This window comes from Trachemys scripta, chromosome 8 (assembly GCF_013100865.1).
Source record: "Trachemys scripta elegans isolate TJP31775 chromosome 8, CAS_Tse_1.0, whole genome shotgun sequence".
Lineage (NCBI taxonomy): Eukaryota > Metazoa > Chordata > Testudines > Emydidae > Trachemys > Trachemys scripta.
Genome location: NC_048305.1, coordinates 32,036,849 through 32,053,049, shown reverse-complemented (window position 1 = coordinate 32,053,049; position 16,201 = coordinate 32,036,849). Strand labels below are relative to the sequence as shown.

Below are 16,201 nucleotides of genomic sequence, written 5' to 3'. Positions count from 1 at the left end.
GGGCAGTGAGAAGGAACTGAGGGGGGCTGGGGCAGCGCCATTGTTATATAGCCAGAGGAGGGGCTATGAGGCAAAGGGAACAAGTGCTGCCTCTACTGGTACTGCTAAGCAAAGTTCTCTGGCTTTGGTGACCTGGGAGTGCACACACCTGAATGGAATGCATGTCTGCAAGAAACAAATGATGTAAGTAGTGCCCTCCATTGTCTATGAGTGTAACTGAGCTCCTACGGTATGTATCAGACAAGGAGTACAGGATAATGTGCTGATATTGGCCGTAACACTTCATACTCCGTTAACTTTTCACAAATACATCAAGGCTCAAGGGAATGAAAGTAATGGGGCTTTTACCTCACAAAACAGTCAAAGAATTATACTGCAAAGAAAACATTAACAGATACCTACCATAAGTGCAAATCATTTTACTAGCCTCTCTGAAGAGAAGAATTCCATTAGGAGATGATACATCAAAATTTAAACGCTGTGACCTAAAAAATAACAGCAAAAATATTCACATTGTCACAGTGGGAAAAACTTAGCAATGTGCTCATTCCTAAAAACAAACAAAAAAACTGGTCGTAATGCTGCGGAAAAGGATCTGGGGGTTAGAGTGGATCACAAATTGAACATGAGTCAAGAATGTGATGCAGTTGGGAAAAGGCTAATATCATTCTTAGTGGTATTAACAAGAATGTTGTACGTAAGACACAGGAGGTAATGTTTTACTCGGTGCTGTTGAGGTCTCAGTTGGAGTACTGTGTCCAATTCTGGGTGCGACACTTTAGGAGACATGTGGATAAATTGTAGAGAGTCCTGAGGAGAGCAACAATAATGACAACAGGTTTAGGAAATCGGACCTATGAGGAAAGGTTAAAAAAATCTGGGTGTGATTAATCTTGAGAAAAAGAAAACTTAAGGGGAGACCGGGTAACAGTCTTCAAATATGTTAAAGGCTGTTCTAAAGAGGACATTGATCTATTCTCCATGTCCACTGAAGGTAGGACAAGAAGTAATAGGTTTAATCCGCAGCAAGGGAGATTTAGGTTAGATATTAGGAAAAGCTTTCTAACTCTAAGGGCTGGTCTTCACTACCTGCCCGGATTGGAGGTAGAAAATCGATCTCTCGGGGATCGATTTATCGCATCTCGTCGGGACGCGATAATCGATCCCCAAATCAACGCGCGTACTCCACCAGCCCAGGTAGGAGTAAGTGCCGTCGACGGGGGAGCTGCGGTGGTCAATTTGCCGCGGTTCTCACAACGGGGTAAGTCGGATCAGATACGTCGAATTCAGCTACGTTATTCCCGTAGCTGAATTTGCGTATCTGAAATCGATCCCCCCTGTAGTGTAGACGTAGCCTAAGGGTAGTTAAGCTCTGGAACAGGCTTCTAAGCAAGGCTGGGGAGTCCCCAACAGGTTGGACAAACACTGGTCAAGAATGGTCTAGGTTTACTTGGTCCTGTCTCAGCACAGAGGGCTGGACTTGATGACTTCTCAAGATCCCTACCAGCCCTACAGTTCTATGATTCTAATAATAATAATAAGCTTTCAAATTCCTAGTGAGCACCTTTGGTTTATTTGCAGTTCAGAGGAATGCTACAAATTCTTCCTAATACAAACAATTAGTTTATACTCTTACCTGAACTACTATATCCCAATAGCTTATTTCATCAGTTAATTCCCACTAGGAATTCAATTATATAAATGCATCCTCTACATGGTGGGGTAATGTGCACTTATGGGGGTGTGATTTCTAAAGTGCACAAATGTGCTGCGCATTAATTGGTCCACGTAGACCCTGGTAATGTGCACTAAAGTGTTAAAGCACACTAAGGAACCTTTAGTGCACACCAGCAGGGTCTACATGGACCAATTAATGCTAAACATGTTAGCACACTTTTGACTGTAAGTGGGCATTACCCCATCTTGTAGAGAAGCCCAAATGTAAGCCAGATGCAAGAGTGCAGTTCAATGCATATACTCAGACCTGAAAGAGATCATACCATAGACTAGTCTCACCTCTGCTTGTGCTGGTACACCATCTCCATAGGCCAGAAAAAGCTACTGTGTACTCAATATGGATATAACCACTGGGAGGGAAAGCAAAGTTTTCATCAATGCCCTCCCTTGGGAGAATCCTAGGAGAAAGGTAGCTTTAAGGTAAAAATTTCAAAAGCCCCTAAGTGATTTTGAAGACCAAGCCCCATTTTCAGAAGTGACTTAGCACTAAGGTTCCTAAGTCTAACTGTAAGTCAACAAGAGCTTATAAATAACTTATGAAAATGAGACTAGGGTCTTGTGATCTACTTCAGTGCTTCACAAAGCCGATCGGCCACTTGTGCAAGGAAAGCCCCTGGCGGTCTGGACTGGTTTGTTTACCTGTGGCGTCTGCAGGTTCGGCCGATCGCGGCTCCCGCCTGGCCATGGTTCTCCGCTCCAGGCCAATGGGGGCTGCGGGAAGGGTGGCCAGCACGTCCCTCGGCCTGCGCCACTTCCCGCAGCCCCCATTGGCTTGAAGAGGCGAACCGCGGCCAGTGGGAGACGCGATCGGCCGAACCTGCCGATGCGGCAGGTAAACAAACCGGCCCAGACCATCAGGGGCTTTCCCTGAACAAGCGGCCGACCGGCTTTGAGAAGCACTAATCTACTTCACTTTGAAATGAGAGTAGATCAAAGTGCACTAGGAACTTTCAGTGCATGGTAGCAGAGTCCACGTGGACAGCCAGTGGATGTCAGGCTACTGTGCCGTAGATTTACACCACAGTTTGACATGCACCAACTGTTCATCTACACAACCGTAGGCTCCTAAGTCACTTATATAAATTTTACCCTTAATCTCTATTGGGAACTGCACAGGAGCCCTGCCACTGAATGCACTGAATCAGAGCATCCTTTGGCTGCCCTAGTTGTGTGTCACCCATTTTTGGTGCTTTGTGGGGTGCTTGTAGGACCCCTAGTGCAAAGGAAGTTGTGGGTACCTTGCTTTGCTGCAATCCACATTTTTCTGCCAGGATCCTTATTTACAGGTGCAAATTTCAGGGTAAATCTAGCTGCTTATACCCTAATTTACGAGAAGAAAACATATGTACACTGCACAAAACATTTGTGTATTCTACAAGCACAAAAATGATGGCTGACTGGTAGAGGCAAAAAACCCAAACCAAACACATCTCAATATCACAGCAGCATAATGCATACACTGATATTCCATAACATATTTTAACCCTGTCATAGTGTATTGTCTAATGCATTTTAACCTGTAAAGGCTAAGGCAGCACACAAAGAAGAAATCCACCCCAAGTGATGTTCTCTTAAGCAAGCAATGCAGATTTTCTAAATTCCAGTAGATGGAGGAATAGCAAGAATATGGAGAGTAGTTTGAAAAGCTGTCCCTTGCATGAGATTTATTGTTCTAGCATCACTTTGCTTTTGTTTAGTCTTATTGGTGTTCTTATAGGTTCTTTCTTAACTAACTTATCTCTGAAATAAGCTGCAGCACTGTTAAATAGTATACAGAATATGGTGTATCAGAGATTAAACTTTTAAAAGTACTTTATTACACTCTTACCATGATAAAAAGAGGAAATTAACCTACACAAACAATAGGTAATGTCAAAGAAAGCCAATCCACAAATGCAAACGACACTGAGAACTGACCTGGAAGGTCTGTGATGACATTCAGGGCTTAAACTCCAGTGATACTCACTAACTTTCTTGGGGCCAGAGTTGAACTTTGTAGAACCAGTGGTCCATCACTCAGTTAAGCATTTTGTGTTTTGTTTTAAACAGTTTTTAATCTGTTTTCTTTTAAAGATGAACTTGCAAGGGAAAAATAGAAACTGAGGAAAGCACATATTTCTCTGATGAAAGCCTCATCTATACAGCTCATGGGGGTCTCCAGCAGAGAATCATTTTTATCCCTCCCTCCCTTTCATTTTCCCCTTCCAAAGTCTCTTCTCCCTTTGGGCAATCCTCTTAGCATCCGCAGATTCCATGAGGATATCACAAAATGTTCTGGTTCTGTGGCATTATAAATAACAGAAGGCTCACTTAGGGTATGTCTACACAGCAATTCAAAACCTGCAGCTGGCCCATGCCAGCTGGCTTGGGCTAAGGGGCTGTTTAATTGTGGTATTAACATTTGGGCTCAAGCTGAAGACTGGGCTCTAGCACACCTGCAAGGTGGGATGGTCCCAGAGCCTGGGCTACAGTGGAATGGCCACACTGCAATTAAACAGACCCATGAGCCCCAGTCAGCTGGCCCGGGCCAGCCACGGATTTTTAACTGCAGTGTAGACATAGCCTGAAACACAGGCAATCCAAGGTATTTACATCAGATCAGAAAATCATTCTGGGATCTCTTCCATGAGCCAGCAAGTGCCAAGAGGATTTCACAGAGAGGGAAAAATTATATAAAAGTTGGTTTGAAATACTGTTGTCCTAGATGCCTTTCTTCCCCAGTCTGAATAAGTGAAGCATTCAGCATACAAATGTACGTGGAAATTGTATTTTCTTTGGAGGGGAACTGTAAAAGTAGGTTACACATGTTTAAAGCCACAAACCACATTTAGTGTTACTTAGAGGTTGCAGGGAACACAAGACAGAAATTAGACAGTGAACTATTTTCAGTGATCTCCATTAAAAAGTCAACATTTAACTATGGTTACCACATCATGGCACCTGAGATGCATCTGAGTTATTTCAGTTTATTTTGAATAGTAAATAAATGCAGTGTCACAGATTATCCTATGCTGCATCTTTAATGGTTGACTTTTTAATTGCTACCACTGTAGCAAATCAAAACAAGAACACTGGTGGAGCTGTGGTCTCTCTAGTTCCTGTTCCATAGCACAGTCCGAAAAGACATTAAAGAGAAAGTTAAGAAAGTCAGGATACCTCCATAATGGTCATGATATAAAAATGTAGACAGAACAAAGTAAGTGCCACCTATTGTTTACCCAGCTCTCACATGCTCATTACCTGTTTTGCAGAAGCTCTGCCATAAGCTTCAAGATCGGAGTTGTACATACTGCTTCACGATACCACAGCTCAATAGCTCTTTGTAGAATGGGCAGGTATGATGTGTATCTTTCATAAAATGAGTTAAAGAATGTAAATGCCAAAAATTAATATTTTTCAGATTAACTTTACCTCAATGCCACTATGGTGAGCCAGGTACAGAACTATGCCAGTTTACTCTAGATGAGGCTCTGGACCCATACATCCAAATTTGTCAGTGCCTGGAAGAATAAATCCCTTGGAAATCCAAAAAATTAAGTACAAAATAGGTAAGCTATTGAATAAATCATATTTGGAATATATACACAACTGGCATAATTTCAGGCAAAGGAAAGAGTTTTGTGTGTGTATAGAAAATTAATTTCTGGGCTGTATCCAATTTCCAGCAGACAATGCGTTTATACACTTCCTGCACCCACCATAACTGGTATTAACTGGCATCCTGGCAGGCAGTCTCTACAGGAAGCCAAGGACCAAATAGGCCATAGAGTCTGAACTATTTTCTCAGCCACAGAGGTGAAGGGAACAACCTTTTCTGTATGTTTGTTAGACTTAACACAGGTCAGTTGGATCAGGAAAGCCGGTGAAAGTTTATATTATATATTATATATATATTATAAACTGGAAAGATTTCCTATTGTCTTTTCTGGAGCTGCCCTGGGGGTCTTTTATCTGCTGGGGATTTGGGAAGGGGTTTTGTTTTGTATTTTAAATGACAATGTTTACCCCAAAAGACATTTCACTTTAAATGGGAGAAAAATTAATCAAGCCCTGCCTTGAGTCGATAGGGCCCTTCTGGTGGAGACTAATGTCATCATAGGTGGCACTGCTGATGAATGATATTGCTGTCTCTGAGAAGGAAAGCATTTTGGTTAATTCTGTCTGTTTGTCCTAGTACTCTGGAGAGTTTTTGCTGCCATCTGCCTGAGGCTCTGGAGGCATGAGCAGTATAAAGCAGAAGAGCCTGATATCTGAAACACTCTTTAAAGAGTTGCCTCTGTCCCATTCTAGGAGGTCTTTTCTAAAAGTAATTGCTCAAGGCTACTCAGTGGGCTCTCTCTGTCAGAGGGCAAGGCCTTAGAACAGGAGTTCTGAAATGCATACCAGAGCATGCAGAATGCCAACCCCTCCCATTCATGCTCACACTGCAGCCTTGTGACAACTATATCAATAGTTTACATGGAAAAGTAACATTAGGAAAATATTCAATGTGTTTCTACTGGTCTTCTAATATAATTTAGCAACTGAAAATGGGGTGGTGAGACAGTGCTATGTGTCCATGCTGTCTCTGGGGGCTTTTTGGAGCACCAGTGGGGGGAGCAGCTTTTAACCAGTTTCTGAAATGCTGCTGAACAGTTTCCTTTTGACTTTAAACCATATTCAGCACCAGTTCAACTGCACTTACTGCTAAAACCCGTTGTGAACAAAAGCCACTTCTGTTAGTGCATTCAAAGCTGTAGCTGAGCACTTGTGAAATCTTCTAAAACTGTATCAGCCAGCATGCTGGAGACAGACACAACTGGGCATTCTGAGCTGGCAACTCCATTATATAAATGGGAATGTCAGAACTCAAAAGTTCACGTGTCACATCTACATTCACTTGCAGAAACCAGATTTTACAAAACTTGGGGTCAAGAAAAATATTTCCATGATTTATTATTTTTAAAAATTCCAGTGAAAACAGTTTTGACTTGTTTTTAAACACCCATCTGCAGTGTTTACATGCTCAAACATTGTGGAATCCTGCTAATTCACGAAACAAAACCGACTAACTGATTTTCATTGTCCAAGGTGAGTGAAATGCAAACAGCAAAGGATCTTTGGGGCAGGGATGGTGTTTTTGGTCTGGGTTTGTACAGCACCAAGCTCAATGGGATCTTGGTCCAAGACTAGAGCTCCTAAGTGCTACGGTCAGACAAATAAATAATAACAAGGCAATTTAAAATAAAATCAGCTTTAGTACGCTAATGTACACAAGTGACCATCATCATAGAATCTATCAATGCAAGGGACACTAAGGGGCTCTCTATGACAGGCTAAAGACTGGATGCAGAGGAAAGGCTGGTTGCTTAAAGGAAAACCTATACTGCCTCTTCCCCTGTGGATACAGGACTGATATATCTAGAACTGATTGTCTGGCTCTTCTAAATCAGCACTTAACTTATAAACTAATTGGAAAAAATATGACAATTTAATACTTTAAAATCTATAATGGTTTTAAACGGGAAATGCTATTGCTTATGTAAAAATGTGAATATTTTTTCTTGACTAATCCTCTGCATAGTCTTATGAAATGTCTCATGCCCGTGCATATGGAATTATTTTTTTAAGGATACAGGAGATGAATCTTTAGATATTTATTAGAACAGTGATTTAAAAACAGAAGTATATTGGTTATTTAAAACAAAATGTTCCACACCTACTTGTAAGTTCACATAAAGAAGAGGAAACTCCAAACACAGATCACCATCTTTTTTATATACTAGTGTTACTTTAGCTTTGCTGACTAAAACCCTGAGTCAGCCTAATAAGGTAATTTAAGTCCAGCAAGACATTTTCTTACTACAAACTTGCTTATTTCACAGGCATTAAAGCTCATTAAATAATTGATGTCAATTGAAAGAAACAGCTGAAAAATTTACCAAGAGGGTACCCAACTAGTTTTAAGAAACACTGATCGAAAGTAACAAAATATCTGGGTACAACCCTGATCCTGCACCAGCTCCCAATGGACAGATCGGGGACCTTAAACTTCAGCTTGCTGTCACTGTAGAGCAGGGGTCAGCAACGTTTGGCACGCAGCTCGCCAGGGTAAGCACCCTAGCGGGCCGGGCCAGTTTATTTACCTGCTGATGCGGCAGGTTCGGCCAATTGCGGCCCCCACTGGCCGCGGTTCGCCGTCCCGGGCCAATGGGGGCAGCGGGAAGCAACGCGGGCCGAGGGATGTGCTGGCGGCGGCTTCCCGACGCCCCCATTGGCCCGGGACGGCGAACCGCGGCCAGTGGGGGCCGCGATCGGCCGAACCTGCCGCATCAACAGGTAAATAAACTGGCCCGGCCCGCTAGGGTGCTTACCCTGGCGAGCCACGTGCCGAACATTGCCGACCCCTGCTGTAGAGTGATACAGGTAATACACTCACATTTTACAAACATCATCTTGAAGTAAATAGCAAAACAAAATATTTTATCAGTGGGATAATCTCCATTAATAAAAATGGATTCTGATTTTACTTTAAACAGGACATGCTTTTATAGAAGGTTTCACCTGCATGTTTAGGCCTGCCCTACAAATTACACAAACCACATTTCTGAATATAAAAGGCATATAAACTTTCAGAAGCTGTAATACTGGAATCATCATTGACAACTTGACATCAATATTTCAGGAAGAATAAATGACTTTCATATCCAGGATATTTATTTATTTATTTTTGTATCATCTACTTATTCATCTTTTATTAATGGAATTCTCTGGGAAGTTCCTGAACGTTACCATAGGAAAATACTTAAAAATATTTGGAAATATTTTAATAAAGCCTTTTGAGAGATTGAATAATACAACTTTTAAACAAATTTTACTATTATTATAAATATTTGCTCTTCATCCCTTGCCCAGAGGAAAACAATAAATCTTGTCTCAACTGAATGAACACCATTTATCATATTCATTTTCCTGTCAATACAATTATGAAAAGCCTTTGGCCTTTTTCCAAGGAGCCTGATTTGCTACAGAAACTCAATTAGTATAAGCAAGCCTGCTACAAAACAACCCTATTTGGCAATCTAACACAGCTTTCAGCATACTGACAATTCACCTCCAAACCATGACCCTAATATCAGCATAATCTATGGTAAAATATAGGACACAACAGTTTCCAGATCAAAAACAAAACCAAAAGACTTAAAATAATTCATTTCTGCTCATTTTTGCCATCTACTGGACAAAAGTAAAATTCCAGATACTTATTCAAATCAGAAATAAGATACGAGGAAAACTATGACCTAAAACTGGAACAACTTAAAAAATTAAAGGTTTGATCCTCAAAGGTTCATTATATGTGTAACTCTCTTGAAATCAATGGGAAGAGATTAGAATCAAAATCTTTCCAGCCACACTTGAGATAAAGTATTATATTAACCACTGAACTCTTATACCACTGACTTAAAATTAATGCTTCCAAACAACCGCCTTTATTTACCTTACTAACAACTTAGATTATTAAAACTAAAAATTTTCTCTTGTCTATTTATACTGCCTATTTGCTGCATTTCTTTGAGTTTAGGTAATGAATATCATCTCAGTTTCATTTTTGTTTATAGTTAGTCTCAATTAAGGTTTTCAAACCAAGGGAATATTTGTTTGAAAACAACTGTTATAATTAGACTTGGGCAGTTACAATTGTAGCATGTCAACACATAATTCAACACTTAAAGGTTATTAATTTATATACTACAATGTTAATTAAGTATAAAAATCCCTATTCAAATGAAAAGAAACCTCTTTCTCCCCTCCGCATCACACATACCATTGTAACTTACATCCTTTAGACACAGTAAATACGAGTTGACATGATGGCAGCTTACTCTGCCATATTACTGATATCAATATGAGGATGGAGCTGGACTCCAGCAGAAGCTAAATGCACTGAACAGAAGCATGAATTTGTTTGTTTGTTTACAGCCAAAAGTGATAGGGAAATATTTTCTGTGTCCGTGTGTACAGATATGTGAGGAACAGGGCCGGTTCCAGGCACCAGCCGAGCCGCAGATTCTATGGGGCGGCATTCCGCCCAATCCTAAGGCAGCACGGCCGCTTTTTTGTTTTGTTTTGTTCGCCGATCCGGCCGCCCTGTAGGGGGCGGCGGCGCGGAGGAGGGGAGCACCCTTCAGGGAGCGGGCTGTGTGCTCCGTCTGCCCCAGCCGGTGCCAGGTCTGTAGCAAGCCCAGTAGCTCAGCCCGCATCCTTCCCTCCCCGCTGAAGCCCTGGCCGCCCCCCTTCTTTCTCTCCCCCTGCTCCCTCCCCCTCTCCCCCACTAGCCGGGGCACAGCTGCAGCGCAGGGAGTCCCCCTGCACCCTGGCTCCGGCTGTGCCACAGATTTTTTTTTTCCCCGCTTTGCCGCTCCAGTCGCGCCGCAGGTTTTTTTTGTTTTTTGCTTTGCCGTTCTGACCGCCCCGATTTTTTTTCGCTTGGGGCGGCAAAAAAGCCAGAGCCGGCCCTGGTGAGGAAAAAGAATCAACTGAATATAGAAAACGAGGGGACTCAGAAAAGCCTTGAAGAAATTAATTCTTCTTACTGTGTATATATTAATCTTTTTATTGTTAAGGTCAATTAAAGGAATGCTGTCTGGCAGTCCAAATAAAACATCCAGGGTTTGTTAAAAAAAAAAAGAAATTTAATATTAAGAACAGGTGTTCAGGAAATGAAAAACAATGGAAACCATCCTGGATTCAGGTATGGAGGGGGTTCAAAAAAATGGGTTCAAAAAATAATTAGGTTAATGGAGGATAGGTCTATCCATGTCTATTAGCCAAGACAGTCAGGGACGCAATCCCATGCTCCAGATGTCCCTAAACCTATGACTGCTAGAAACTGGGTCTGGATGACAGGGAATGGATCACTTGTAATTGCCTTGTTCCTGTTGGAAGACAGGATACTGGGCTAGATGGACCACTGTTCTGACTCAGCATGGTGATTTCTATGGTATGTTGACCCTCCAGGCATGGATCTATCTTTTGCAAAAGCAGTGGAGATCAGCCATCCCTATATTGCAATCCCCTCCACCATTCCTGGTCCCACAGAGGGAGCTTTGCAGTATTGCACAGGGAGAGAACACAGGACTGACAAATGAGAATTGCCTAATACAGCCTGAGGCTCTATTTCCTTTCTTGCACAGCCCACCTCTTCGTAAAAAGGGTGGGTCCTGGGATAGCCAGAGGCTGGAGAGCCCCCGGCAGTATGGTTCCACAGGAGCAGCCAGACAGGGGAGTAGGGATCATTAGGGTAATGAGGAGATCTGTGCGTTTCTGAGCAGTGGATGACCCTGGTCATTCTGCAAAGGGGTAAAAACTTTGTGATCACCACCAATAGAATGACCCGAGGAAAACTCTGGCTGGAATTCCTCTCCTAACCCCGAGGGGTTTCCTTGTAGGAGACCTCAATCTGGCTCTGTTTGAATTTACACATTTCCCTATACTATTTGCAATGCAAACATTGCCATACTTCGAATAGGAGAAAAGAAGTTACAATAGGTTATTTTACCTCTTTCTTTGACACTGATTGGAATACCTCGTCCAGTTCTGGTCCCCACTATTCGAGAAGGATGTTTATAAATTGGAGAGAGTTCAGAGAGGAATCATGAGAATGATTAAAGGATTAGAAAACATGCCTTACAGTGCTAGATTCAAAAACTTCAATCTATTTAGCTTTACAAAGAGACAGTAAAGGGGTGGCTTGATTATAGTCTGTAAGTATTTACACTGAGAACAAATATTTAATAATGGGTTCTTCGATCTAGCAAAGAAGGGTATAACATGATCCAATGGCTGGAAGTTGAAGCTAGACAAATTCAGACTGAAAATAAAGCATACATTTTTTGAGAGTGTAATTAACCATTGCATCAATTTATCAAGGGGAGAGGTGGATTCTCCATCATGGACAATTTTTAAAATCAAGACTGGATGTTTTTCTAAAAAGATCTGCTCTAGGAATTACTTTGGGACAGTTCTAAGGCCCATGTTAAACAGGAGGTCAGACTAGATGATCACAATGGTCCCCTCTGGGCTTAGAATCTATGAACATTGGCTTAATGCAGAGGAAACAGAAAATGAAACGTATTGAAAATTAAATTGATAGTAATCTCTCTTTCCTGCCCATGCTGAACAAAGCATAAAAAGTAAAGTTTAGAATTTTAAATTTCTTTCAGGTTTAATAATGTAAGTGTGACAGTGTCATAAAATTTATACTTACATCCTGATTTTAGTAGTTTGTGGTTCCATCTTTTACTATTGAAATTAAATGGAGTTTTCCATTGATTTCAAATAGAGTTAGGATGAGGCCTCTTATTGTCTTAGGCCTTGATTCCACACACTGTCTTACTTGAAAGCATGCAAAGTTCTTGAGAATAGCTTGATCCCACTCCCACGGGAGTCTATCCATTGATTTCAGCGGAAGTTGGATCAGATCATAACACAGGCTCGGCCTTCCTACCTTTTTACCCATATTCAACTACATTCCTGGTCACAATTTTGGAAAGATATACTGTTCTGTGTTCTCAAAACAGATTATCAGTGTACAGTAAACTTTCAGCATTTGTCTAAAATTATCCCATTTCAAAGCCCTCTGTTTTTAATAAAGCACAATATTGTATTTGTATGTTATTTTACCCGTATAATAAACAAATATACAGCAATCATGCATAGTAGGTCTAAATCATACAAACTGTTATACTCATCTCACTATATATTTGGATAGTGAGTTTATTAATATGATTCTATGACTGAAATGACAAAATTTATGACTGATACTCTTATTAAAAAACATCAAAGACCTCCCTGTTGTACTAACAAAATACCAGTGGGTATTATTAGATACTTTAGCACAGCAGTAAAAAAGTATACCAGTATATTAAAACAAACACAGTAGTCCTGATCTTTGCATATTGAGAAAAACTGTAACTCTAGATTACCATTTATTTTTGCAATATAGCTGTTGTCTTCTCATCAAGAAAAGTGTGTGTGTCATGATATTAATAAAACTGACGTAAGTGGATACTTATTGGCTAAATGAAAGACCAGATCATACTAGATACAGAGGTCCCCCTGGACTAATACTTGGGAAGCAACATTTTTTTTTTAAGCAGTCTTTGCTGTCATTTTTAACCAAATGTAGGTACATTATATTTTGCGTTCGAGCCAACGTATGTTTATGGAAACATCACAGGCTTGGGGTGGGGAGGGGAACCATTTAGGTATATTTTCTGGGGTATTAGTGTGATACAACAAAAAAGTGACCTCTCTGTGGTTTCTCTCCAAATGCTGCCCTCCCAGTTAACTGCATGGTTGCCATTGTGCTGTAATTTTAGCTGATTACACATTAGTTCATTTAGCTTTGTTTCCTCTTCCCCACTGTGCCACACTATTAAACTAATGCAAGGGGCCTGGTATCCCTCTGTGCACAGAGCTGGTATTGTCATAGTGTAATAAGGATACATCCAGTCAAACAGCATGGTGTAGCTGGTCTTTGTGTTCAGTGCAAAGGCAATCCCTCGAAGATCTCTTGCCAGCCCGATCAACATACGCTGTCAGTGGGAAAGAGACACAGTAATTGATTTTCACGTTAGCACAGAGCAGATGGAGTAATAATCAGCCAATAATGACCACATATCTGATTTTGATTCATTAGTTTAAATGTCTCGCTCAAATCCTTCTCTCTAGAAAACCGTAGGTTCTTTATAAAAAATCTGCCCAAGTTTTATGGTGGTAATGCTAACAAAATGCTTAGGGTACATTTTAGGTTACTCAATTTACTGTACCTTTGACTAAGGCAAACTAAAATATAATATATGAATGCTGCATATTAAAGTTTAAAAGTGCTTCTTGCATGAATATGTTAAAATAATAACACTAATAATAAAAAGTTAACTTGAGCTGGCATTATTTTATGTGAGGTATAAGACTAATTGATACTCGAAAAAACTACTGTTAAGGTTACATTGAGACTTCTATTATACTCCATTTTCATATGCGTATATCCTTCTGAAAAATTATTTTCAGATATCATTTTCCAAGTTAGGTCTCAGTCAAAAAATATATTTTTTTTTAATTTTGAGCAAAACCCATTCACCCATTTTTAGTAAATTCCGTGACAGAAAAAAATATACTTTTTTCCCCCAGTAAAAATATTTTAAAACTGTTTTTGGTGTACAGACATAAATGAAAACCAGCTGAAAGTTCCCAGGTAGTAATCCTCATAAAGGACTGGTTTTCAGGCAAGTAGTGTAAATTTTAAGAATTAATAAATTATAAGTGAATGAAAAATTAGTTTTAAACATACACTACATGAAATTTCCACTCCAATTAAAATTCCATACTGGCGTGCTGACCAACAGAAATATGTAGTATGAATGTTAGTTTGGTGTTGTAGGTGTAGTTTGTATTTCTGCTCCATTATGAAGTACCATATAACTGCAGGGTTTCACTAAACAATTGTGGAAGCACACAGAGAAACCAGTAGGGGGAGTTAACATGTTAATCTTTTTTCATTTTTGTGAAAATATCAAGAGAAACTAAATATAAAACTTTCAATAAAGTAGCATTTGGTAACAATGTTAAATATTCGTAAGTCCACAAATGCAAAAGATAAGGATCTCATATTAACTTTAACCCACCCACATAATTAATGGAGTGCTGCAAATTACTTGTTATGCTACTAAATGTTACCTTACACAAGGCCTGAATTCTACTTTCAGGTATGCATGCACTAGTCCAATTGACTTCAATGGGAGTTGCAGAGGTTTTTCTGAGGGTAAATTGGGTCCTATGTGAAACACGGGTAAATAAAGGTTACTACGAGAACCTTATCATTCCGATTTCCTGGTTTTTGAGTGTGCAAATGACCTGAACATGCAAGATGCTCAGAGCCCTCAATTCTCATTAATTTGAGTTGAGGTTACCTCACAGGAAATGCTCAGCATCATGCAGAACTGGGATCTAAAATGATAATATTAACATGACATTCACCTACATTTTGGCATTTAATATACTTATTCTTCCATGTGGAAAATAAGTGTTTAGCAGACGTGTGGCCTATGTAAAAAAACTTCACAACAACACTGCACATCCCCTATTAAACAATATTAAGATGCAACATCAAAAAAGGATACATCCACATCCAGCAAAGCAGGGTGAAGGTGGAGGATTCAAGAGTGATCTTGGCTCTTTTAAACACTGTAGCCACAGAAAGAAAAGGTCCACAAGCAAGGCTGACATCAGGAAAGAATGTCAAAGGAAAACTAGGGGCCTCTAGAAAGACTCCTAAAATATTTAGCACCTCATTTGAACTTGCCATTGTTTGAAGTCAGGCAAAGATAGGAATGAACCCATGGTCAGAGGCCTGTGAAACAGGGACTACACATACACACACAACTAACCAACCAACCAACCCTGAAGTACATATTCATTGATTTAGAAAAGCAACCTGTTCTTTGAAAAACATTCTTTCTGATAAAACATTTAAGAAACGTCTGGGTAACAAGACTTATAGACCTCTGCTAAATGGGCACATGCCACTCCTAGAAAGTGATGACACAGTACCCTTCTACCAGAGGGCCTTGAAACAGCACGTCATTTCACATGCCATTGAGTACTAACGAACAACTGAGTGATTTGAGAAAAGCCACTGAATTTCTTTGGTTTTAGAATCTTTACTTTCTACTATTATTATTATTATATAAACACCATCCACTGTTATCTATACTATTCTTACTATATACTTCTCATCTTTAAAATATTACACATTCTTAGTACATAAAATCCCACTAAACTCAATGGTGAAGTGTTATTCACTGGAACTAGACTCTGTATAGTAGTAATACTGAATATGTATACTGATGCCAAAACTGCTCATTCAATGACACCCTAACCACATAGTGTACCCAGGTAAAATCCTGGCCCTTTCACAGGGCTGGCGCAACCCATTAGGTGACCTAGGCGCTCGCCTAGGGCGCTACAATTTGGGGGGTGGTGATCGTGGCGGTATTTTGGTGGCGGGACCTTCTGCCGCCTCTGGGGGGGCGGCATTTTGGAGCGGGACCTTCCGCTGCCTAGGGCGGCAGAAAAGCTGGCAGCGCTCCTGCCCTTTCACCTAAGATCTTGTGCTCACTGCGGTTGAGTTTTACACAGGTGTGGCAGAATAGGGATTAAACTCCCAATATATTCTGGTTTATTAGCCCATTACGAATTTGCAAATGACACTAGTGGGTGTAAAAATTGTTAAGAAAAATAGTAAACAACACTATACACTTAGACAGCACCTTGGGGGCCTTCATCTTGAGGGTTCCTAACATGCTTTGTAAATGTAACAGAATAATATAAGCAGCATATAAAGGGATCACTTCATTCACAGCTGAAATGCAGTCATATCTGGGTGCAAGGTGACAGCTGTTTAGCAGCACACAGCAACACTAGA

At 40.4% G+C, this 16,201-nt stretch overlaps 1 protein-coding gene across 2 annotated transcripts in view; it reads right to left on the bottom strand.

Annotated features, from left to right (window-relative positions):
• The window catches only part of RANBP17 (RAN binding protein 17), a 251,866-nt gene that overhangs the window by 61,751 nt on the left and 173,914 nt on the right, over positions 1–16,201 (bottom strand). For both annotated transcript variants that reach the window (XM_034778119.1, XM_034778120.1), the window contains exons 20-22: positions 13,225–13,313; positions 4,978–5,085; positions 403–485 (exon numbers count right to left, since the gene is read on the bottom strand). In XM_034778119.1, coding sequence (XP_034634010.1) covers positions 403–485; positions 4,978–5,085; positions 13,225–13,313 — 280 coding nt within the window. The remainder of the gene's footprint in view (positions 1–402; positions 486–4,977; positions 5,086–13,224; positions 13,314–16,201) is intronic.